The sequence below is a fragment of the Taudactylus pleione genome, unplaced genomic scaffold (genome assembly GCF_031769625.1).
Source record: "Taudactylus pleione unplaced genomic scaffold, aTauple2 ptg000296l, whole genome shotgun sequence".
Taxonomy (NCBI): domain Eukaryota; kingdom Metazoa; phylum Chordata; class Amphibia; order Anura; family Myobatrachidae; genus Taudactylus; species Taudactylus pleione.
In genome coordinates this window covers 12,454,066-12,478,434 of record NW_028284698.1, presented here as the reverse complement: position 1 = coordinate 12,478,434, position 24,369 = coordinate 12,454,066, and the positions used below count along the sequence as shown (strand labels likewise).

At 43.2% G+C, this 24,369-nt stretch overlaps 1 protein-coding gene across 1 annotated transcript in view; it reads right to left on the bottom strand.

The window, feature by feature from the left end:
- Window positions 1-1,631: 1,631 nt before the first annotated feature.
- The window catches only part of AMMECR1 (AMMECR nuclear protein 1), a 216,607-nt gene continuing 193,869 nt past the window's right edge, over window positions 1,632-24,369 (bottom strand). The window contains exons 5-7 of the mRNA XM_088482851.1: window positions 22,597-22,687; window positions 17,719-17,815; window positions 1,632-7,141 (exon numbers count right to left, since the gene is read on the bottom strand). Of these exons, the coding sequence (XP_088338977.1) occupies window positions 7,027-7,141; window positions 17,719-17,815; window positions 22,597-22,687 (303 nt within the window). The 3' untranslated portion in view covers window positions 1,632-7,026. The remainder of the gene's footprint in view (window positions 7,142-17,718; window positions 17,816-22,596; window positions 22,688-24,369) is intronic.

Below are 24,369 nucleotides of genomic sequence, written 5' to 3'. Positions count from 1 at the left end.
GTACCACTTTACCTCCAAATGTAAACTACCCGTTGTGACCACTCCTCCCATCCATCTCCTAACCCAGAGGTTCCCAAATGTGGTCCTCAAGGCACCCCAACAGTTCATGTTTTATGAGATATCCGTGGTTGAGCACAGTTGTTAAATTAAATTGACTGAGGAACTAAGTCACCTGTGGTCAAGCATGGATATTCTTAAAACCTGGACTGTTGGGGTGCCTTAAGGACAGAGTTTGGGAAACTCTGTCCTAACCCATGCCTACCAATCTAGTCTTTCTCATCAAAGGAATCAAAGTCCACGCACCCTCCTTGCCTTCTTACATCTGTCCACTCAATCTGATTCCCTTTTACCTCCTTAAGTCCCGCCACCATGATACCTGCTCCCACCATGTGAACCTTTTCCCTTACGATTTACATTTGCCCTAGCACCCCCATTCTCAAAAAATCCTTTTAACCTACTGATCTAATTGCAGCCTCATCTCTGTCCTTCCCTTTGCCTCTAAGCTCCTTGAGCAGGTTTATACATGGCCTCACCTATTTGACCCACTCCAATCTTTCCACTCTATGGAAACTGCTCACACAAAGGTAATCAACCTCCACACTGCTAAATCTATGGGTCTCTATACCCATCCTCAATGCTGCTTTCAATATGGTCAACAACCCTCCTACAAGTCATCCACTCAAACGACCTCCATGACGCTGCACTCTCCTGGTTCACATCTATCTGGCCAATCACACATTGTCTCCATGTCAACCTCCAATCCTGTCCTCTTTCCTGTCATCTTTTGTCCCCTTCTCTTTTCCCTGTATACGGTTTCCCTTGGAATGCTCATCAGCTCCTTCAACCTCTAGTACCAACTTTACATCTCCACACATTACTCAGTTCTCTCCCAAATTTCCAACCATCCATTGGTCATCTCTTCTTGTCTATACCACCTCCAAAGTGATCCCGCCGCCCTCTACTGCTTACAAAGTCTGCTGTTATCTAACTTCACATCATCATTGTCCCCCACCAAATCAGATGCATTCACTGCTAACATTTCCAGCTAGTTTTGGTGGTCTCCAGGATGACAGAACTTATTCACACCCTTATTGCCCACCTTGATTACTGTAAATTTCTCTCTGGCCTAGTTTGCTGCCCTCATTTTCCTCACACTCCTCTCCATCTTTGCTCCATCAGAATCACCAATTAAATTTGAGCTCCTCTCACTTATAAAGTCCTCAACCACTCTGCCGCTCCATACATTTTCAACCTCATCTCCTTTCACATTCCCGCTCATCTGCTCTGCTAAGCCAACATCTGATTCCTCTTCCCTAATAATTTCCTCCTTCAGGACTTCTCTCTCCCTGCTCCCATCCTCTGGAACGGCCTCGATTGATAAGACTTTTGCCTAGCCTCCCAAACCTTTAAACACGCCCTAAAACCTCACTTTTTCACTGAAGCCTACCAGCATATCTCATCCAACTTCCCAAATTTTGCACCCCATGTAGAGTCCTCCTGTTGCCCTTTAGTTTATGTAATTTTGCATATTATGGGATGCAATTATGTATCTGTCAATTTGTTTCTCTGTCTATACGGTTCACTGTAATTATGTATAATAGAAAATGAAATTCAGAACAGCAGCGGTCAGTCTTTTTTCATATTTTATTGGGTAATTTAAAAGGTAACAATAGTGTTAAAACTACTACAATATCTTTCCACAGCCATAGCTCACAGACCCACAAATAACCTTCTATATATAGATTTTTTTTTTGCCTTTTCTCCATTTTTACCTTTTTTTAGTCTTACCTATCATAATAAAATGCCCATTATAACAGTTTCTTCACACTAATAGCAACTATATGTGGAGGGAAGGATCTAGTATAATGGAAAGGAGAGTATGTACTTTGTAATGTAATTATTGTAATTCATAATCAAGTTAATAAGTAGAGAGGGGCTGCAGCTACTCCAGGCGGCCACATTCCCCATTTTATATAGAGCCTTCGTAGCTGAAGAAACCCACAAGACATTGCTCTACAATGCATTCCAAGGATCTTGAGCCGTGAAGGTGATCACCAATGCATTGCCATCAAGCTGGTGATATATTCAAAGCAATTTCTTCTGTAACATATAAAAACACTAACTTAGAAACTAGATCCCAAAAAATTTCTGAAAAAAGAATCAACTTTGATATACAAAAACAGTCATCGAAGGTTTTATACAAAAGTTTCAAACATAAGTTCATTTTCTCAGTGCGTTTTTCAACCAGCATAAATACTGGGTCCAGCGCAGTCTTCATTTTTTTTTTTTTTACATTTTTTTTTTCCCCCCTTCCCTCCCCGTAACAGCAATATAAAAAGAAAAAAAAAAAAAGTTACTTCTAACAGAAAATCTTTGCTGGTCTTAAGAATGAATGTAACTTGGAACCCTATAAATCTCAGAGGCACACAAGAAGGGTTCCTTAGAGAAAAGAATGAATAGGGAGAAAAAAGAAAGAAAAGAATTCTAAGTTTATTTAAACAGAGGATGCATTTTTTTCCAGTCTCCTCAAATAAACTTGATTCACTTAAACATCACTAGAAAAAAATCTGTTAGAAACTGTACAAAAATAAAAAAGTTTAACATTATATAATCCTGCAGGATAGTTTGATAGAACTAAAAGGCTTTAAGGAGCAGCATTAGAGTATGGCCAGAGGTTTCTTTGGTTTGGTCTAACATACAAGAGATGAAATCTCAGACGGATTTTAGTTAATTTACTTTTAAGAAACCTGCACACTTGAAGACGAGAAATAAAAAGAATGTTATACAAGTGAGTGGTGCATTAGCCTATAAATACCTCAGCGCAAGGCATGACAACAAAGTTCAAATTTATTTTGCAAACATTCATGTGTTCAAGGTATTGGCTACCTGAAGGGGACTAGATTATTTATTAATAAATACATTATGTCCCAGGATTCCTTGTGTGCTTTTCCTGTATTAATGGTAAGTAGCAGTGCTGAATCTTCCTTTCTCCCCTGGACATGACATAGGTTAAGCTCTGCTCTCTGCACTAAATAAAGCTGTATACAGAAAGCACATTAAGTGTTCTATCCAAGGGCAAATTAAATACCCAATGATAGACAACTGAAAAGCACAGAAGGATGACAGAAAAATAATGCAGTGTTTATACTTTAAAAAAAAAAAAAAAACACCCCAGGAAAAATGTAGGGATAAATACCACCATATTCTCTGTAAGGCAGTCATTTCATAGTGAAATGTACAATTTTTTTTGTCGTCAAAACAAACAAAAAAAGCAATATTCTGCTCTTGTAAGCCTCAATATAATCACACATGCTGCAAGATGGCAGTCTCAAGACTAAAGCCAACATAGTACAGAAATATTCTCTATGCATGCGAAGTTTAATTTTACATATTCAGGGGGTCAATCACGGTGCACAGAAAAAGTGCTGCAATAAATAACCAGAAGCTCAGTTTCCTATTGCAAACTGCAATAGAAAAATCAAATATAGCATGATTGGTTGAAATTAGTTACAGCACCTTTCCACATTTTTTATAATATGTAGGGCTATCCTAAATTCCTTCTACCGTAGGGAGTAAAGAATAAAAAACATACATTCTCTGCCAGGCAAGATTAAAATGTAAAAAGATGCACGATTCCTGCTAAATGCCTGGATCTCTTACTGTAAAATACCCATTGGTTTGAAAGTCGGCTGAATTTCATTTTACATTTAAATAAAACGTTGGCTCAAGTGGATTTAAAATTATGGTAAGTAAAGAATGTAAATGACAAAAATAATTAAAAATAATATACCAGAGGGTGTAATTGCATAGCTGGACCTCCTGGCTTCAAAGATGGTAGAAGGGAAAAGGTGTGTTTATGAAACTTGCTCTGGGGTTTAGGGCTCAATCCTGCTGCCACTGATTGAACCAAATCCAGCTACAAAAATGAATGACTGCTTCACAGAAAGCCAACCCAATGGATTGCCTAGTAAGCGGTGGATGGGTAAATGTGAGGCTTAGGAAAGTGGATTTCACTTGCAAAGCAAATTATAGAGCAAATCTCTAGAGTAGTATAATTGGACTGCCTTGTAGTGTACGATCCAAAGTGTTTGGCACTTCCGTGGTTGCCAAGCAGCACTGAAGAATAAAAAATGTAGTTTGAACTGTAGTGTCAGAGGCAGCCAAGCCCTAAACTAGAGATATAGTGATATCTATAGAAGAATGACATCGCACACCATCACAGTTGCATAACAATCTTTAGACAACTTTTTTTGTTTGATAATTGACAGCTACTAAGACAACTGCATTTTTGCACTAGGCTGTATACAAAAGGACACACAAACAATCCTTTTTGTGTTTTTTTCGTTCTCCCCTAAGCCATGCTGGGAAGTATTGCTGACCTTGTACTATCAAAACCTGCAGGATTGGCATTTCATCAGTATCGCATTATTACACTGGTAAGAAACATCTGTAGAACATCTGCATATATCGAGGATAGTAAAAATCTGATATGATCTTTGAGTTGGCATGACCAGTCACGGGACCTTGTGCAAGGATGATTAGCACCTTTAAATACATTTAAAAAAAAAAAAAACAAAAGGAATTTGTAAAGCTCATTCAGAAAAGAATGTGTAGCAACCTGCACCAACAATATCAAATAGTTTTGCTGGGCCAGTACTGGTAAAAAATAGATTTTTTTGCAGCAGAAATCATGATTTCACTTGTGCTCACTTTGTTTGATGGATGCAAAACAAAGGGCTGATTTATGGGGAGACAGTTTGAGAACTCCCCTAGAGAATGTCACACAATGCAAAAGGGAGAAATAAAAATAAAATGTTAGTACTCCATGCACCTGAGTGTGGGGAGGAACATAGAAAAAAATATTCACACCCCTCCTGCTGACTGGAGACCATACAGCGTATTGTTCTGACAAACTTTGGAAGCCGCTCAGACAGCACAAAATCTCCACTGCAATGTGTTCTGGCAGCATGTGAGTTACTTAAGGCATCCAAAGAGGGGAGAAAACCCCTGCTACTGAGGTTCAGCAGCAGTGACCAATATTTTGAGCATGATGTGGATGAAGGAGGAGCTGTAATGTGTAACGACTTTGTAGCAAGAGAGGCTGTATGAGCTTTTCAAAAAGCCCCTCCGGGCATCAGAGGTTACAAATCTGACCACTAACAGAAAACCAAATCAAGGTTATAGCCTGATCTAGAAGCCTACTACAGTGCATATCAGTAACTGGATATAACCTCATTCTACTTTCCAATGCAAACTGTATTCCTGGGTGTATTCTGTAAACCTATTTATTTGGCTTGATGACCTTTCCATCATGCAAACAAAATCCATTTTTAGATGCGTCTAGCGATGGCTTTGCTCACTATGATGCATGGTGGATTTAAACTTCTGTTTCAAACATTTTACAGCACCCACACTAATGACCAACAACTTTATTTGAGCCTGAGATCTGTAAAGCTATGAAGGGGGGTAATGGCACTTGAGCAGGTAAAAAGTACAGCTAGATTTGCATAAATTCACAATACATGTCACACAAGTTAACATCCGCCTACTCCAGCCTTCTGCTCACAGCCCTACAACATTAAAACATCAATCTTCCTACCAATCTAAAATGAAACCACACTTCACACCAGAAGCGGACGCCTAACAGACTGTAGCCTGCTCTTACTTTTTTTTTTTTATTCTAAAACAGAGACCAATGGTGAAACAGTGGGTATCCTAAACGGGCTCAATCCTGCTGAACTCAAGTAGCTACTTAAATAGAGAATAAGATTTGCATTGTATTTAGCCTTCAGTAGCACACAGCCCCTTTGGCATTTACAAAGATTTTAAACATAAATGAGACACGTGATATGACAGAGGATGGAACGCACAGCAGAAAGGTAGATCATTGTGCACCAAAGCATTAACAGAAAGAAGTCTGGTTAACCAAATACAGTTAATCATCTAAAGACATGTTGTTATCTAACACTGCAAGGCGAATCTGAGGTAGGGTTTTTAAAACAAAAATGTAACCGTGTATAGGTATAACATTTCCATCATCTGCCTTTATTTCTTGTGCTGCCGTTACTTGTAAACGCCTCAGCCATAGGTTCTCACCGCTCATTAACAATTAAAGGGATAGGACGAAACATTACTTCAATAATCATTTGATGGAGATGGGTACGAGATAATGGATGATTTGTCGCTTTGAGGCGAATCGGAACAAATCGTCCACATCGTTCAGTGTGTACACACTATTGCGCGCTCCCGCACGTTGTTCAACGTATCTTCAAATCTGCTTGAAGTGCAGGCCAATCAGAAGTTCCGGTGGCCAACACTATGCTTCTGGATGCAGTGGGGGAGGGGAACGATATATTGGGCTGTCATACACCAGATCGTGCAGTGTGTGTACGGACCACCCGATACATTGTGCCGTTGCTGGGTTTAACCCAGATAATGTAATGAAAGACAATTACAGTCTGTCCATTTTCTTAAAATATAATTGAGGTTTCGAAAATCAGTGGAAATGCCAAAGAAAAACCTTACCATCCATGCCTAGAAAAGCCAAAAACAGGTGAAACAATGTATGCTATCTCGGAAATACGTATTCAAATAAAACATATGTACTGGACACGAACTAGCTAAACACACACCAAGAACTATATGTCAATCACAGATCCTTCATTATTTAACATGTCCTTCCATCCACAATCATTGAAAAACCCTGATCAGTAGGGATAAAGGTTAGCAAAAACAAACTGTAAAATAATGTAAGTAGTAAATGTAAAAGAAAATATGCTGCAAAAAATTTCAATCTCAGTAGCTCAAAAAATTCTAATAAAAATAGACAAAAAAAATTGTGGGTACTTAATGTCTTCCCACCCGTTGCCCTGATTCGCATTGTCATGGTGAACAAGGCGTAAACAGGACAACGGAAACAATCATCATAAAATAGTACAGTAATAGAGATAGCTAGACCAAGAGGGAGCCGGGTCCCCTGGGAAGAGTTCTGCGGAGAGGTCTAGTGACTGGTCATGCGGCTCAGTGTCAGGAATAATGGTTGTATGGTGGGAGGGGGTGCCCGATGCCATTTTGAAAGTGATGATGCTGACGGTGGGAAAGGTATTCAGCATAGCTCATTGTCATCTTCTCACTACGGTATCTGTAAGAGGAGAAAGGAATGAAAGTATTATTCATGTAAGATGAAACACAAACAACAGCTAGCTCCTAATAGATTTATCATATTGTATATGCCACAACTTAATTATTAGCAGTGTTGAAGGTATGGAGAGAAAATGCATTTAGTAAAATACATATAAAAGCTGTCTAAGTGGGTATATACTGCAAAGATATATAACAGACATATTGTAAAATGTATATGGTTTTCCCTGAACCCTAAATCAGATGCTCACAGTGTCATAGGCAATGCAGGAAACAAGAGGTATTGCAGAGGGATTACTGGGCACAATTTGTCATGCACAAAACACTAAGGGCTTTATTCAGAGGCGGCCGTATGGTCTACGACCGCACGGCCGCCTCAATGTTTGTCCAGCTCCTTCGTGCGCATGCGTGAGACCCGCTACGACCGACAGCGCCGGTCGTAGCGGGTCTGTTTCCAAAGGGGGCGAGCTGTCGATGTTGATTGACAGCTCGCCCCGTTTGGAAGGGGGGCCGGGGGGGTGGCAGCCCAAACGGAGAACGCCTGCCGTTTGGGGGAGGCCCCACTGACATCACTAGTGATGTCAGTGGAGAGCTTCCGGCTCTGACAGAGCCAGAAGCTCTCCGGGGCTTATGACAAGTGAGACCATCGCGACCATCACCCTAGCGGTCGTTAGAGCTGTGGGTGTAAACCCACAGCCTAACGACCGAAACAGAGGCGGCCGGTCAGGATGCAAGCGGCCGCCCAGTTTCTGAGCGACCGCTTGCATCCTCCGACCGCCTCTGAATGAGGACCTAAATCCTTTAGAACTTTAAACACCATCTGCAAAGGCCTCATTGCCATGAAAGCTTTTCTATTCAACTTCAGAAATACGGACCAAACACTTCTGGCTCTGCACAGGTGCAGAACATTGGCAGCAAGTATTGTAACTTTATTGGCCGCCACTATGGAAATGAGATGCCGCTTACAATAAAACAATGTCTCCTTTAATTCTTGATGGTCAGAAATAGAAAAAAAAAATGTTAATGAAATGTGGCTAAATAAATGGAACATGAACTGTAGTGTAAAAGTAATCACTAAGGTAACCTGCCAGCAAAATCGCTTGGCAGCCACTGGTGTCAGCAATCGTAGATCAGACTGGACAGGGGCAGCCCCAGTAACACAAGAGCTGAGAATGCAGGTTTACACAAGATGCAGGCCTTAGCTCAGTTTGCTATTAATCCTATTAGTGTCCTCCACCATACATAGATCTTTCTGAAATCCATAAAAATAAATTGGATATCAAATGCAAAACATTTTGCACTTGTGCTGCACACTTTAGGGAAATTAAAGTTCCATGTACTAGTGTATACACAAAAACACATCAGGGACATGCAGTCAGGGTAGACAGAGCCTCCCGTCATACGCCTGAGATTTGATATAAAAATTATTAGAATACAAAGATATTTATAACTTATTAATATTGTCTTTGTTTATTTTAATCATTTTTATAGTTAACACTCGCCAGCTTTGTGGAGCTCCCCGGGACGAGAGATGAGGCAGCAACAGCTCAGCCTCGCTTCTGTATAGTCAGACACTCCTTGCAGAGCTTTGGGCGGGCCAACGCCATCAGCAGTAAGCAGCACAGAAAGAGCTAATAAAGGCATGCCTCTGAGTATTTGGAGGGATGGGGGGGGGGTGTACCTTGAGCACTGATTGACACCTTGGATGTGTCTTTTGACCAGGAAGTGCCTAGCAGTGTTTAGAGATCAAAGCTGAGTCAGCACTAAGAGAAGACACAGTGATGCAGGTAGTAGAATCAAAGGACACTGAAGCTTCGTGTAGTGAGGGGAGAGTTACAGTGAATAGGGGGTGAGACAGGCTCCCAGCACTCAGCAAATAGGTACAGCTTGTGAAGGCAGCTTAAGTGTATGATCCCAGCGAGTGCCGCTGTATGTGCTGGGACAGCCAGGGACCGGTAGGCAGCTGAAGCACCTAATTACCTGCACTGGAGGAACTGTTGTAATGGCAGGTGCCAGTGCGTCAGCATATACGTGTGCAGGAGGTCTGAGCCAAAATCAGGCACAATCTGTAAGGGTAGTGAGGATGCCTTAACGCGTTTCTCAGCTGAGTGAGACTAGCCGTTTCTTCAGAAGGAGTGATCCTCACTAGACTGTGTAGCAGATAAATACCTCCCGCATTACGCAGGTACTTAGGACAAGGTGCATCAGGTCATTAAAAAAATGGAGCAAATATATATGTACAACAAAGGACCAACAAAAGGAGTCAATTAATACTGATTGACTCCTTTTGTTTGTCCTTTGTTGTACATACAGTAATCTGCTCCATTTTTTCACTCACTATCATCTGTGTCGCCAACTGTATGAGTTCCTAGATACAACAACATTGTTATACCTCGGTTGCCACAAGTCTGTTTGACCAGAGGTCCAGCAAGGGAACTTGCAGGAGTAAGGACCGCACGCAAAAGGAGCCCCCTAAAAGGGTCAACCCATCCCCTAACCGTGGGACGCACAGAGACTATACCCCCACCCACGTTATTGACCCCCTTAACGGAAACCACCTCGGGAAGCATTGTGTCTACCCAATAAACAGGTTGGATCCCAATACCATTGTCAGTCTCTTTCTTCACTCACACACCTCTTACATTTCCACATCTCCCTCCCCACCCCCTATTCGTCCTCTCCCCACGTCCCGCCCATACACCCACCCCACCCCACACAGGAGCGCACATATAACCCACACTGTTTATCACTTTAAACCAGCAGGTTTGGTACTCCTGCCATATGTTGCAGCACCAACCCACTCCCTGTCCCAGACATCACCTCCACCACCCCCTCCCTGACACTTAGGACCCCATCCCATCACAACCATCAGAAGCGCGGACCACCCCAATATAAATTCACCATGTCTTCAATTATTCATTTGAGGAGCTAATTGTCCAATTAATGGGTTGTGTAATTTTTGTATAAGACAAAAGACACCCTTTATAAATTTTTTATGTATTTTATTAAACTAATCATAGTAAATATTTTGTCATTTTTACCTTATTTTCCTCTATCTTAAACACAATTGTTTAATTATGTAAAAAAGACATGATACACCTTACATGGGTGGTTCCGGGATTTGATAAGCTGCCTGAAAAGGTAAGGACTCAGAATGCTTGAATGTGTGGAGAGTACAGGAAAATATGAGATATGGTAAGAACTTACCCTTGTTATCTCTATTTCTACGAAGTCCATAGGGTTCCACAGGATACCTTGGGGTATAGGTGATGACGTCAGGCATCGGGCACCATAGAGTTAAGCTTTCAGCCTCCCAGGATGCACTAGGGTCCCCCTCCTATACCCCGCCCCCGAGCCAAGGCATCTCAGTTACGTACCAAGCCATAGGCCGGAGGGGGATAAGGAAGAGAGAAAAATAAAGATCTGGACACACACAAGAATCACATTCTCACCAGAGGGAGACGGAAAAACCGGTGACCAGAATAAAGCCCATCTGCAGCACAGGTGCGACAGGGCGGGAATCCTGTGGAACCCTATGGACTTCGTAGAAATAGAGATAACAAAGGTAAGTTCTTATCATATCTCATATTTTCTACTTCAGGGTCCAAAGGGTAACCACAGGATACCTTGGGGATATCCCAAAGCAGTATCCTTCAAGGGTGTGGACGCTCCTGTGCTGAAAGGAGAATCCGCCGGCCGAATGAAGCATCCTGAGAGGCAAAGGTGTGAAACGCGTAATACCTCACAAATGTATGGACCGAGGACCACGTGGCAGCCTTGCAGATCTGGACTGCAGAGGCACCATGTCGAGCTACCCCCGAAGGACCCACAGACCTAGTGGAATGAGCCCTCACAGAGGATGGAACCGGCAGGCCTTCATGAAGATAAACTTCTGAAATGGCCATATGAATCCAAGCTGCCAAAGTTTGCTTTGAAGCAGGCCAACCCTTTTTACGGAAGCCATAGAGGACAAACAAGGCGTCCGACTTCCTAAATGAAGAAGTGCGGTCAACATAAATCCTTAAGGCCCGCACAATGTTTAAAGTGGCCTCACCCACCGACAGGTCAGGTGAGTTAAAAGCTGGCACAACTATTTCCTCGTTGATATGAAAACGGGAAACAACTTTGGGAAGAAAATCAGGACGAGTGCGCAGCACCGCCCTGATCCCATGAAAAATCAAGAAAGGGGGTCTACAAGAGAGAGCCCCTAAATCAGAAACACGTCTGGCTGAAGCGATGGCCAGAAGGAAAATTGTTTTAGCTGTCAGCCATTTAAGATCCACTGAGCCCAGTGGTTCAAACGGCGGTCTCTGGAGAGCCCTCAGGACCACAGCTAAATCCCAAGGCACCACCGGTGGAACAAATGGCGGCTGAATTCTAAGAACACCTTGCATAAAGGTGCGCACATCAGGGATTGTAGCAATCCTACGATGGAACCAGACAGACAGGGCAGACACCTGCACCTTCAAAGAAGCAAGGCGAAGCCCATGATCTAGTCCCGTCTGTAGGAAGGCTAGCACTCTAGACAGACAGAACTCCCGAGGTGCATAACCTCTCGGTCGACACCATCGCAAGAACGAATGCCAAACACGATGGTATATTCTTGCAGAAGACTGTTTCCGAGCTCTCAGCATAGTGCGTACTACAGAGCTGGAAAACCCCCGGACCTTAACATGGCCGTCTCAACAGCCACGCCGTCAAAGACAGCAGAGTCAGGACTGGGTGAAGACAAGGGCCCTGTGACAGTAGGTCCGGTCGTAGCGGCAACCGCAGAGGGACGTCCATGGACAGACCCTGAAGGTCTGAGAACCAGTGCCGTCTGGGCCACGCGGGAGCTATCAACAGTTTGATAGCTCCTGTTTGAATTTCCGGATTACCTGTGGAAGAAGGTAAAACGGAGAAAAGAGATAGGCAAACCGGAACGTCCACTGGACGGACAGGGCATCCACCAGAGACACCTTTTTGTCTCTTGTGCGAGACCCGTACACCGGCAACTTGCTGTTGTGCCGTGACGCCATAAGGTCGATCTCTGGAAGACCCCACCTGTCCACCAGAAGTTGAAAGACATCCTGGTGCAAAGACCATTCCCCCGGATGAACGTCCTGGCGACTGAGAAAGTCGGCCTCCCAGTTAAGGACTCCCGGGATGAATACCGCTGATATGGCCGGGAGATTGTGCTCTGCCCAGATCAGGATGCGGGACACCTCTACGAGTGCCGCCCGACTTCGGGTTCCTCCTTGCCGATTTATGTAGGCTACAGTGGGGGCGTTGTCCAACTGGACCTGCACGGGATGACCGTGGAGAACCCGATGGGCCTGCTGGAGAGCATTGAAAACGGCGCAGAGTTCCAAGATGTTTATCGGAAGCACCTTTTCCGCCTGAGTCCATCTGCCCTGGAACAAGTGTGGACCCGAGACCGCTCCGCAGCCCTGAAGACTGGCGTCCATCGTCAATAGGACCCAGTTCGCCACCCAAAACAGACGACCCTTGTTGAGATGGGTCGTCTGCAACCACCAGGCAAGGGACAGGCGAACCTCCGGAGTGAGCACCATCGTCTGGGATTTGAGACTCTGAGGCAGTCCATTCCATTTGGACAGGATCAATTGCTGCAGAGGTCTGGAGTGAAACTGGGCATATTCCACCATGTCAAATACGGACATCATGGAGCCCAGTAACCTCATTGCCGAGTGAAGAGACACCCGGAGGCTCTGCAGACAACTGCGCACCCTCAACTGCAAGGCAGAGATCTTTTCCCCCGTCACAAAGATCCTCTGCTGACTGGAGTCCAACAAGGCTCCGAGGTGCAGAATCCTCTGAGACGGGATCAGGGTGGACTTTGCCAGTTTATCAACCAGCCGTGCCGTTGCAGTACTGCAATCGTCGGATCCAAATGGTGTAGAGGGAGCTCCGGAGATCCTGCCACCAACACAAGGTCACCTAGGTACGGCAACATGCGGACTCCCTGCAGCCGCAGGGAAGCCGCCATGACCGCCATAACCTTGGTGAACACACGTGGTGCTGTCGCCAGCGCAAAAGGTAAAGCCCGGAACTGGAAGAGATCGTTGCGGATTGCAAACCTGAGGAACTGTTGATGGCGTAAAATAGGGACATGCAGGTAAGCGTCCTGTATGTCCAACGACACCATGTAATCCCCAGGTTCCAGCGCCAGAATGATGGACCGTAGGGTCTCCATCCGAAACCTCGGCACCCGCAAGGACTTGTTAAGTGCTTTGAGGTTGAGGATCGGATGGTACGACCCATTGGGTTTCTGCACCAAAAACAGATTGGAATAGAAACCCTGGCCCCTCTGGGAGAATGGAACAGGCACTATAACTCCAGCCTGGAGCATAGTGTGCAAGACCTTCCACAGCTCCGTGGCTTTGTTCCGGTCTGATGGAAGACCAGTGGTGAAGAATCGGGATGGGGACCTGTGCCGGAAGGAGAGGGCATACCCATGAGAAACAAACCTCATGAACCCAAGTGTCTGTCGTGGTAACCGACCAACACTGGGCGAACTGCAGCAGGCGGCCTCCCACTTGGGCATCCCCCAAAGGGAGGCCTGGACCATCAGGCCGCAGGTTTGTCATCGGACTTAGGGGCCGTACGTCTGGTACTCCAGGCCTGCTTCCGGGGCTTGGACGATTTTTTGGGGCCAGCCTGACGGGGAAAGGACTGTGCTTTAGGCCTTCCCTGGGCCCTGTAAGGCCGAAAGGACGACGTACCTGAACAGGAAGGAACTGCAGCAGACGGGAGACATGCCGATTTGGCTGCCGCCAGCGTGGCTACAATTTTGTCCAGATCCGGACCAAATAGGACTTCTCCATTAAAAGGCAAAGCTTCCAAACCCTTTTTGGAATCGGCGTCCGCCTTCCAAGATCGCAACCATAAGGTACGACGAGCCGCCACAGCTGCCAAAGAAACCCGGGAAGTCAGGGTACTGATATCTAAAGCCGCTTTGTTAATGCAAGTGGCTGAATCCCGGAGATTGCCTATCAACTCGGTCTGTTCAGCCGAACAGTCGGAATTGAAAGACGCCTCCAAACTATCAGCCCAGCGCTCCATAGCTCTGGCTACCCAACAAATGGCCATAGCCGGCATGGCTGCCCCCCCTGCGAGGGAATAAACTGACTTCAGGCAGATTTCCACCTTACAGTCCGTGGCATCCTTTAAGGAGGACATGGAGGGCATGGGCAACGTGGCACGTCAGACCAGGCGTGTTACATGAGAATCCACCTGTGGTGGGGATTCCCACTTAGCAAAATAATTGTCCGCAAACCGATAAGCCACTGCTAAACGTTTTTGAGGCTGATACAGTCTGCCAGGATGTTTCCACGCTTCCTCCAAGTGGTCCACCAACTGACCCGAAAGAGGAAACACTGTGGCGTCACCCTTAACATCTTTGAAAAAGGCATATTTGGATTTTGATACCGGAGGTTCATCATCCTCAATAACTAAAGCTGTGCGGACTACACGAATAAGGCCAGGTATATAAACCTTAGACTTAGCGTCCGACTCTTTAGTACAGAGAGGTTCTTGGTCCGAAAGATCCAGAATCTCCCCATCATCGGTCCTCCCCTCGTCATCCTCATAAGGAGTGGACAGAGACGCCACCAGCCGCTTGTGAGGCCGCAACATGGACTCCCCTTGTAACATGTCTGACAAATGCTGCACAGAACTTGTCAGAGAATTAACAGGCTCCTGAGAGGCGGGCTCCTGAGAGACCTGAGGAGGGGAAATAGGGAGACTGTGGGGTACCATCAGTTGTCTCGGGAACCCCTGCATGGGTGACGACACCACTGACTGCTGGGACAATACCATTTGAGGGAACGCAGGTTGCGGAGCTAACTGGCCCACTAGGGTTGTAAGCGCTTTAGTGAAACAAGCCCAGGGCAGTTCCTGTACCGGAGCCGTGACAGCAATTGGCCGCGTCAATAAAAAACACGGCCGACATAGCCCCTCCGCGCTACCCTCCCCCTCCGCTATAGGTACCTTACATGTAGTACACAGAAGCTGGAGAGAAAAATCACTTTCAGACATGATGGCAAGTATGTGACCCCTCTCACTGATACACGTTAGTATAGTGAGAGAACCGCCCTGCAATCACCGTACCGCAAGGGCTTTAGCAGAAGAAGAGCAGGGACAGTGAAAAGCCTGACAGTAGCAAGTGAAAGTACAGGCAGCAGACGCTAGCAGCAGTCACATACGATGCAAAGAAATCAATCCCTGCACTATCAGCGCTGATCCTCAACTACGCAGACACAGGGCCTGGTAGGGCTCAGCGCTGCATACACAGACCTGTTCCAACGGAGGAGAGGTATGCTGGGGGACCCAGACCATGATGCCACCGATCAGCAGCTTCCAGCAGCGTTCACCATGCTTCCATAAAGATGGCCACCGAGTAGCAGAGAGGAGGCCGGCTTGGGGGAGGAGCGCTGCCACAGGGCCAATCAGCAGGTGCAGAGGGCTGTGTGCAGCGGGGGAGGCGCGGCTGTGTACAGGGAAGGCGAGCTCCCCTAGCATGCAATTAACCCCTGGGACACCGCAGCGCTACCGCTCAGCTGCGGTCCGCTGTCCCAGGGGGGTAGTGGAAGCGCAGGTCCGAAACATCTGGGGTCACCGCTAGCTGTGACCCCAGATGCCTACCAGCATACCCGGATCAGTACCGGCGGGGGTGTAGGGAAGACAGCATGGACGTCAAGAATGACTGTCCTTGCTGTACCTCCAGATGTGCAGCCACAGCTGCCTTGTAGAAAAACTTCAGGGGCTATCCTCGGCCCCCCACTAAACAGGTGCATCCGACTCCGAGCCAGGTACCAACGAAACTGAGATGCCTTGGCTCGGGGGCGGGGTATAGGAGGGGGACCCTAGTGCATCCTGGGAGGCTGAAAACTTAACTCTATGGTGCCCGATGTGGATACCCTATGGACCCTGAAGTAGAAAGTCTTGTTGTGTATGGGATGACATTACACAGAGTGGGTACAGCACGAGACAAAATGTCCTGTAACCATAAATGGAACCAGGCAATGAGTGAGGATGAGATGCAGATCTTGCACAGAGCAAAAAGGTCCGAGCTTGGAGATATTTTGAGATTTGCGCACAGTTGTATGTTGGTGTAGATTGGTTAAAAGCCTTATGATTAAATAGATTTTAAATTAGAATTCAACAGAAACTGCCATTGTGCCAAAACATTACATATCCACTGTGTTTTATGTACTGTTGTAGTGCCATACCTGGCCATCAATCTTCTGTCTGTGAAAGTCCCTGCCTCATCACCATATATGACACACCTTGGAATGCAATTACATTGACCCTGATACACACAGGAAGGGTGAGGGTAGAAATGGTCATCAACGGTGAAACACCATTGATGGTTTGCCATCAAAGTTCAAAGATTTTGCCATCAATGGCGAAAATCCCCTGCGACCACGTAAGCCCCGTCATGCTAACAAGCAGGGATTGCTGTTGATGGGTGCAAACCATCAATGCTTTCATGCCATCGCTGTTAATCACTGATAGCACCATCAATGGTTAACTAGTGAGGGATAATACTTGATGACATGGCTCTTTGTTAACACCACAGGTTCTCAAACTCTGTTCTCAGAACCCCAAACAGTGCATGTTTTCCAAGCCTCCTCACAGAATCACAAGTTAAATAATTAACTCCACCTTTGGATTTTTTAAAAATGTGTGAGTAATGAATACACCTGTGCACCTGCTGGGTGACCTGGAAAACGTGAACTGTGTGGGGTCCTGAGGACCAAGTTTGATAACCAGGGAAATACACAAAACAGTCATGTGAGGGAGTGCTACAATGATTTCTAGTGCAGTGGTAATTCCAAACCTCAGGATTTCTGTGGAAACAGGTAGGACAATTATTGACCCAAAAAACTAGATTAACTCTCCTGTGCGTGATTAACAAAATCCAGGAGACATGACCTGTTTGGGATACTTGAGGACTGGAGTTTAGAACCACTGGTCTAGAGGAATGATGCAGGGGAAGCTACAGTTATCTAGTAGTGCAATGCGGGAGGAATACAGTTACCTAGAATGATGTGAAGTGGGAGGAGCTAGTTACCCAGATGTGAAGTGGGAGGAGCTATAATTATCCAGAAGTGATGTGAAGTGGGAGGAGCTAAAGTTATCTGGTACTGGTGAGAAGGAGGAGCTACAGCTCTAGCTAGTAGTGGAACGATGTGGGAGTCACTCCAGTTATCTAGTACTGGTGAAAAGGGAGGGGCTTCAGTTACATAGTAGTGGTGTGATCTACAGCTATCTAACAGAATGAAGCAGTAACACTGTTCATCATTAAGTGGCAAGGGTGTGTCCAGGTAGAATTAAACAATATATATTTACCACCATGGTTCACATCAGAAAATTGTACATTTTGGGATTTAGTGGTCCTTCAAGTAATCAACAGATCATGAGTAGAATACTACTGGAGTGTACATCATATTTTAAAAAGTTGTAAACTTGCATGTTTGTAGTTGTTGAATCAAACTGTAATCTGTATGCAATGGAAGATGATAAAATTCAATAGTTTAAAGCTAAAATGGACTTTAATACAAGACCTTGGCATACCTGGTCAGTTTAATAGTTTTCCTGAAGTCATTATTGATTGCAGCTTTGTATCCACCTTTCCTCAATAAGGAATCTATGGTCTGTATGTGGTCCCAACCTGCAGTAATACAACAAAGACCAGCGTCAGTAAGGTTGCAATGCCCAATGTATTACTCGTCATAGATTATGTCATCTACTGTACCCTAAATATTTTATTCTGTTGGAACATTAGCACAGAGGCCCAGATTTATCAACGAGTGATATTTTTGTTATCACTCGTTACTAATCTTAAATTGTGCTCCAACCAATCAGCTCACTCACTTTCATAAATCTGGGGCAGAATTCACTGTCCGATGTACTTTAAATGGCTACTTCGTGTCTTACATACACTTAGAAAGGACTTTTTCTTCAAAATGCTCTATAAGTGAAAGATAACAGGTATAAGCACTTGGTTTCTGCAATATGTAGTTTATTATGCTGTGAAACCAAATGAAATCTCAAGGTTAGAAGGACAAACTGTATGTTCCAGCAGTCACATTATTACTAGTCTCTTCCATAAATAGTTTTCCTCCTTTCAAGTTATTCATGTACAACGTTTCAGCTGTGGCAACCGCATGGAAGAGTGATATTCAACAGCATGAGCTGGGGATTGTGGTTTATTAAAAGCTGGTTAGAACATTGTATGAAGTGATCTGCCCTGGGTAAGTATAGAATGATAGAATATTTAAGCTGCTCAGGGTTGTTTTTTTATATTTTTAAATGCAGCACTCTTTGCTTCTATAAAATCAAGCCTACAAATAATGTTAGCCATGTTCTATGTCAATAACCTAGGTTGGTGGGATTTTGACTACTAAAAATACACCAGGTTTCAAAAGTAGATGGTTTTCAAAGCCTACAGAAACTGTGAAATTATTTAGACTTATTTGGATGGGCGTTTGAACATAGAAGTTCAGCCCATGGCCCATTAGGCTATAGCGTAGGACAAACCAAGGTCCTAACCTTCAGCATCAGAGAGACAGGCCAATAATAAAATAAAGGCATTAAAGTAAAAAATGACAGTGCTGCAAAAAGTATATGTAAATAACTAGTAGATAGCAATTCTTTAACACTGTTTACGTAGGATTCAACATAACTATATTACAAAAACTTTTGCTTTTTTATATTATGTACTGAAGTTTCTCAATTACACATCGTCATTGACTATGCAGTCAAAGAATAATCTTTATTGACTGCAGTAAAAAGATACTGGTTACATAAAACAGCATGGGCATAAATACTTAGACATAAAACACATGTATTTTACAGCGAAATAAATTGCAAAGATACATTTAACATTATATAAAGTTTGCAGAGACCCACGCAGAGGTTGAATCCTATTGAAGACATTTATTCAGGAAATGTGGTTAGGCTTTTCTTTTTTTAAAACATATTCCAAGTAGTAAAAGTTTAATTTCAAGGTAGCTACTTAAAACAGTGCCAGTTGCCTACATACAGCCTGATCATTAGTAAAAAGCCAGCAACCCCATTGGTTTCTAGTAAATGGGTAGGTTGCATGCCCAGGAAATCTGAGTGAAGAAACTAAAATGACTAGTGCCATAGTCTGTAAGTAACAGGTACACATTAACATAACACTCATTAAGGGATCCAATTTATTGCTGCTCTTCACATCTGATCTAAAATAGATGCGAGAACGGTGCTATAAGTTTTTTATTTCATTTTAAGTGTGGATGTGCCCTTAAATCAACCATTGCTCTGGGTTTTGTTTCTACAATATGGCAGTACATAGTGTCTGAGCATCTGTTGTAAATCATTTGTGTACAATACTTTTGTCTCTGCTCCAAATATAATTTAAGTAATAAACCATTACACGCTAAACTACCAAACAAGCAATGAAAACCTCATGCTATTTCTAAAGATTTTATTTCTCCATTTTCCTCATTTGCAAGTATTCTCATTGTATGCTTTTTTATTAGTAGCTGTGTATAGAATAATGTGTTTATTTGTTGAAGCATGAAGGAAAAAAAAAAAAAAAAAAAAAAGCATCTTTTTAGGTGTACTCAAATTCAAAAGGTCCTAATGTTCCAGGCTTCATCTCATCATCCACTGTGCATATTAGTGTAGGTTATACAGCCTCTTCTGGTGTTGGATGCATTAAATTGGTAATAGTTTGTTAAAATGTGGCCCAACATCTGCAGAGATATGCACACAGGTCTGCTTATTGGAACACATGTAGAAATACGGATCTCAAATGTTGCTATGTCCAACATGTCATGAGTGAACTTCTCCATAAATCGTATAGGCTTTGGAATCAATGATCCTAACTCGGGAATGCCTCTATTATTCACAGTAACGGCAGTAGACACTGTAGGTCACAGGAACATGTACAATTTTCCAGCATTAGGGACTGACTCATGGATTACAGTTTTACTTGTATGAGCAGCAAAAGAATACAAGAAACAGGATCACTGCATGAAATTGTGTTTGTGTTATATTATGTATGTAACGTACATGAACAAATTGTCTAAAACTGACACATAAATATCTGTTTCTCTTTACAATGTCACCAGTGAATCAAATATGATAAAATTACTGCAAAAAGAGTTTCAATCTAACTAAGTGTTATGGCATTCAATCTAGATGTAACAGTCTAGTTAGGGGGTGTTTTTTACCTGTTTGAATATAGATATATATGGCTGTAGAAATCTAGAGCTATATATTTTTATAATTGATTGTACACCACAGATAGTGTCATAATAATTTTTAAATTGTATGCATTGATATACATTATTGGTCTATCAACAATGGAGATTATATATATATATATATATATATATATATATATATGTATATGTATATGTGCTAAAGAGCTGGTAATTCCTATTTAAGAAAGGTATTAATAAATCAATATTTTTTATTTTAGAACTGTGCGTTAGCGCGCTCTTATTTTTCATTTTTGTTCTGAATACGTTTGTCTACAGGAGTTTTTAACTGGTAAAACCAAAGCTAAACTCTTCGAGGGATGGGTACAGGATGCTTGGGCACGGGGTCCCGGTGTTCAAAATCCAGACGCCCGCATCCTGATAGGATTAGGATACCTACTGCCTAACCGTAACCCCTAACCCCACTACTTACCTTCGGGATTCCGGCGGTTGGGATGTTGGCGCTGGGATTCTGACCGCCGGAATCCCATCTGCTGGGGTATTGAACGTACCTCCTCTTCGAGGGCCAAATCTTGACCCATTAATAGTGGGAGGCAATACATACCCTTGAGACAAGGCCATATTTCACAAATTATTTATTTTTATTTCAGCTGCCTAATATAGCTTGATTAAATATCACACTGGTTTTGCGGTGACAGATAGGGCTCTCATTGTAGCTTAGTGAAAAACATTTCAAGTGCTTTATATGTGGGAAAATAAGCAGGCCCTGCACAGAGGAAAATCCCTGAGGAGGTCGCTATTGTATCACGGCAGAGATACCTAGACTTTCCTACTGCACGCACATAGGTTTCACATTGGACACTAAGTTAATGCAAATATCGTGCCACATTATTAGAACCAGAGGTAGTCACTGACAGGCAGGTTGCAGATATGGGGGTTGCAATATGCAACGTGAGGATACCATATTGATTTATTTATAAAAGGCAACGCAGTGCAAGGACCTGAGGGCTGCAGACCAACATGTAGTGCAAGCAGCCAGCAATGAGTTAAGTGTTGCTGTGGTGCAAGACATCATCATGCTACTGGGGTGTAACATGCAGATTTCTCAGTCTTTGCTTTGGCCTGTGACTTTTGTTATAGTGTATAGTAATTGTAGTAGTTTATGCGTTTGCTGTTTAACACAGTGATTGACTTTTAAAATAGTTATTTAGCATATAAGTGTTCATTTGGATGGGTTTCAACACTTACATACAGCACAGCAAATCCCATGTGCGTGTGTGTGTGTGTGTATATCTGGCATCTTTTGTATATATGAACATTTTTATCTTAAACATAGCTTTTTAGTTCTTTTTTTCATATGTATTATATACAAAACGATGTTTCTGCCTCCTGCCCCAGGTCCTGCATTCCTTAGCTAGGTCAGAGTGATAGTCACTAGGCATATACGATATGCATGCTGTAAGGTGTCACACTATATGTCTGCAAAAAGGTGAAATATCACCAAATGCTGCCTGTGCCACACACAATGCCAATGATGGGTTCTGTTTAGGAGACAAATATTCACAAGGGCATTTTGCAGGAAGTACAAAAGGGAGGGGTATGTACCCGATTTTCTCATTAACCCTAAAAGTTAACAGATTACAATTACACTTTTAAATTCAACTAAATGTTAAACATTTCTCACCAATAATCTTTTTCCCGTTAGCAAAATCTATTGTTAATAACCTATTCCCAAACGCTTTTCTCTTTGAATCTCTATTGGGTTGACATAATGTCTGCGTCTCAACAATGGCGGATACAGTGGGGCGATCACACTCCCTAGCAGTGGCAGGCTGTAACAGGGACCAGTTAGCATTTCCTGCCTGCGTCTTAGACACAGACATGCAGACGCAGTAACACACATTGGAGTATGGTATTGGTCATCCACCAATCAAGAGTACAGAAAGGGTCCAAGTTATGCTAAATCACCAACCCTGTGCCAGTTGCTGACTCAACACAAAAATGACCTCAGACGTCACACTTTCCAAGCTTACTAACCTATAGAGAAATCATGTTAACAGAGTTAAACAAATACATTCACAAAATCAGTAAAATCTCATGTAAGATAAAAGCCTTACAATTAAATGATCCACCATCTGACATCAGTGCAAGGTCACATATTGTGTTTTGGTTTGTATGTTTAATTTTTTTTTTGTTTAAATCTTTAACCAATTGTTATGAAATAAAGTGCATCAATGACCTTGCTCCTTTGCAACCTCCGGTAAGTACGTGGCGGTTCTTTTGGATCCTTTTTCATTGATGAATTCTATTCTAATGCCATGTACACCCACCTGAAAGAAACCGGCAGTTTGGTTAGTACATTTCAGGAGAGATAATACAACAATAATTCTAGAGTTGTGTGGAAGGTCACAAAGAATTTTGGCCCTTTTTTTCCTGTGCTTGTCCTGTAGAAGTTAATGCTGTAAAGAAAAAAAGAAGGGAGTTTCTATGTTAAACTTGTGGTACAACAATATTAAGGCCAAACTTCTACAGAAAGAACAGATGCAGAGGGAGGAGTGAATGAAAGTAATGCATAAAAGGTTTAGTAGAGGTCAGCATTTGTGGAAACAAACTACCGTAGTCAGAAATTCATTGTGCAGAGCAACCACAGAGAGAGAACGTCTGCTTTGCTTGCAATAATTTAGCTAATGAACGCTTCACACTAGAATGGCATTTCAGTGACGGCTTAATGTCAGATCTGGAGATTAGTAACAGAATTTCACCACCACCTCTTCAAATTCCTATTACTTTATTACTTTGCATATATATTGGGCAGACTCTTTAAACCACAAGAGTAGCTGTATGCTATCCCAGGTAAACAAAAACTTTGGCTGATGTTACAAAGACACTGTTTAAAAGAAGAACAGATGACATTTAGAAAGATAGAGCAATGGGTAATTAAGTTAAATGAGATAATTTACAAGACAAAGTCATTGTAGAAAATGTAATTCCCAAATATACGGTAGTACTAAAAAGGCATTTGCAATACAGTCACACTCCCCCGACTTTGGTTAGGCAGAAAAAATAAAAAAACACCCCCTACCCAAATATAAAACATGTAAGTGTACACCAAAACAATGCAGAGAATACGGCACTATACACTGTCATTTATTTTTTTTAACATAGAAAATCAATTACGATTACATAAGGTCAAAAAGCACCTTAAAATGACCCCCACTTCTACATATATGGAACGCAAATAGTGGGGAGCAATAAGTTTGGGATCACTCCTGAGGGGGAGGGGGAAGTGTGTTTTGGTTTCAATATTTCTTTATCAGGAGCCCCACATTAATATGCCATACTTTGTGTCTAATGATAGTTTGCCTAGAGTAGGTTTTATTATTACCAACTCCCTAAACTAAGAGATGTGAGGCTACGCAACCAAAACATAAGGAGAGTCCATGCCTGGCTCCTGGGTTGAGATAGCAATGCAGTGCTTTTGTGAATTGGACAGTATTTTAATGTCTCTCAGTGCAATGCATAACCCTATCTATACATGCACACTGGTGTGTTCAACTTTGGATCATTTTCCATCAGGTAGCTGATAAATCCTTACTTCATAGAGAAATACGTCACTGGTGAAATTCTGGACTGTGATGTGGAAATTGGACTACCTACTTTCCAATATTGCACACACAGAACAGTTAAAGGTTCTACGAGGGTGGTTCAATAAGGTAACAAGCAGTCACATGCGGTGAGGCCAATGACTGGCGAGGCACACAGGGAGATGTGTCTGAGTGCTGGGAGCCTGTCTCACCCTCCTACTCAATGTAACTCTCCCCTCACTGCACTAAGCTTCGGTGTCCATTGATTCTCCTACCAAGATCACGGTGTCTTCTCTTGCTGCTGAGCTCCAATCTCTAAACACTGCAGTGTACTTCCTGGTCACATGCCACATCCATCAGTGCTCAAGGCACACCCCCCATACTCAGAGGCATGCCTGTATTTCCTCTCTTTCTGTGCAGCTTACTGC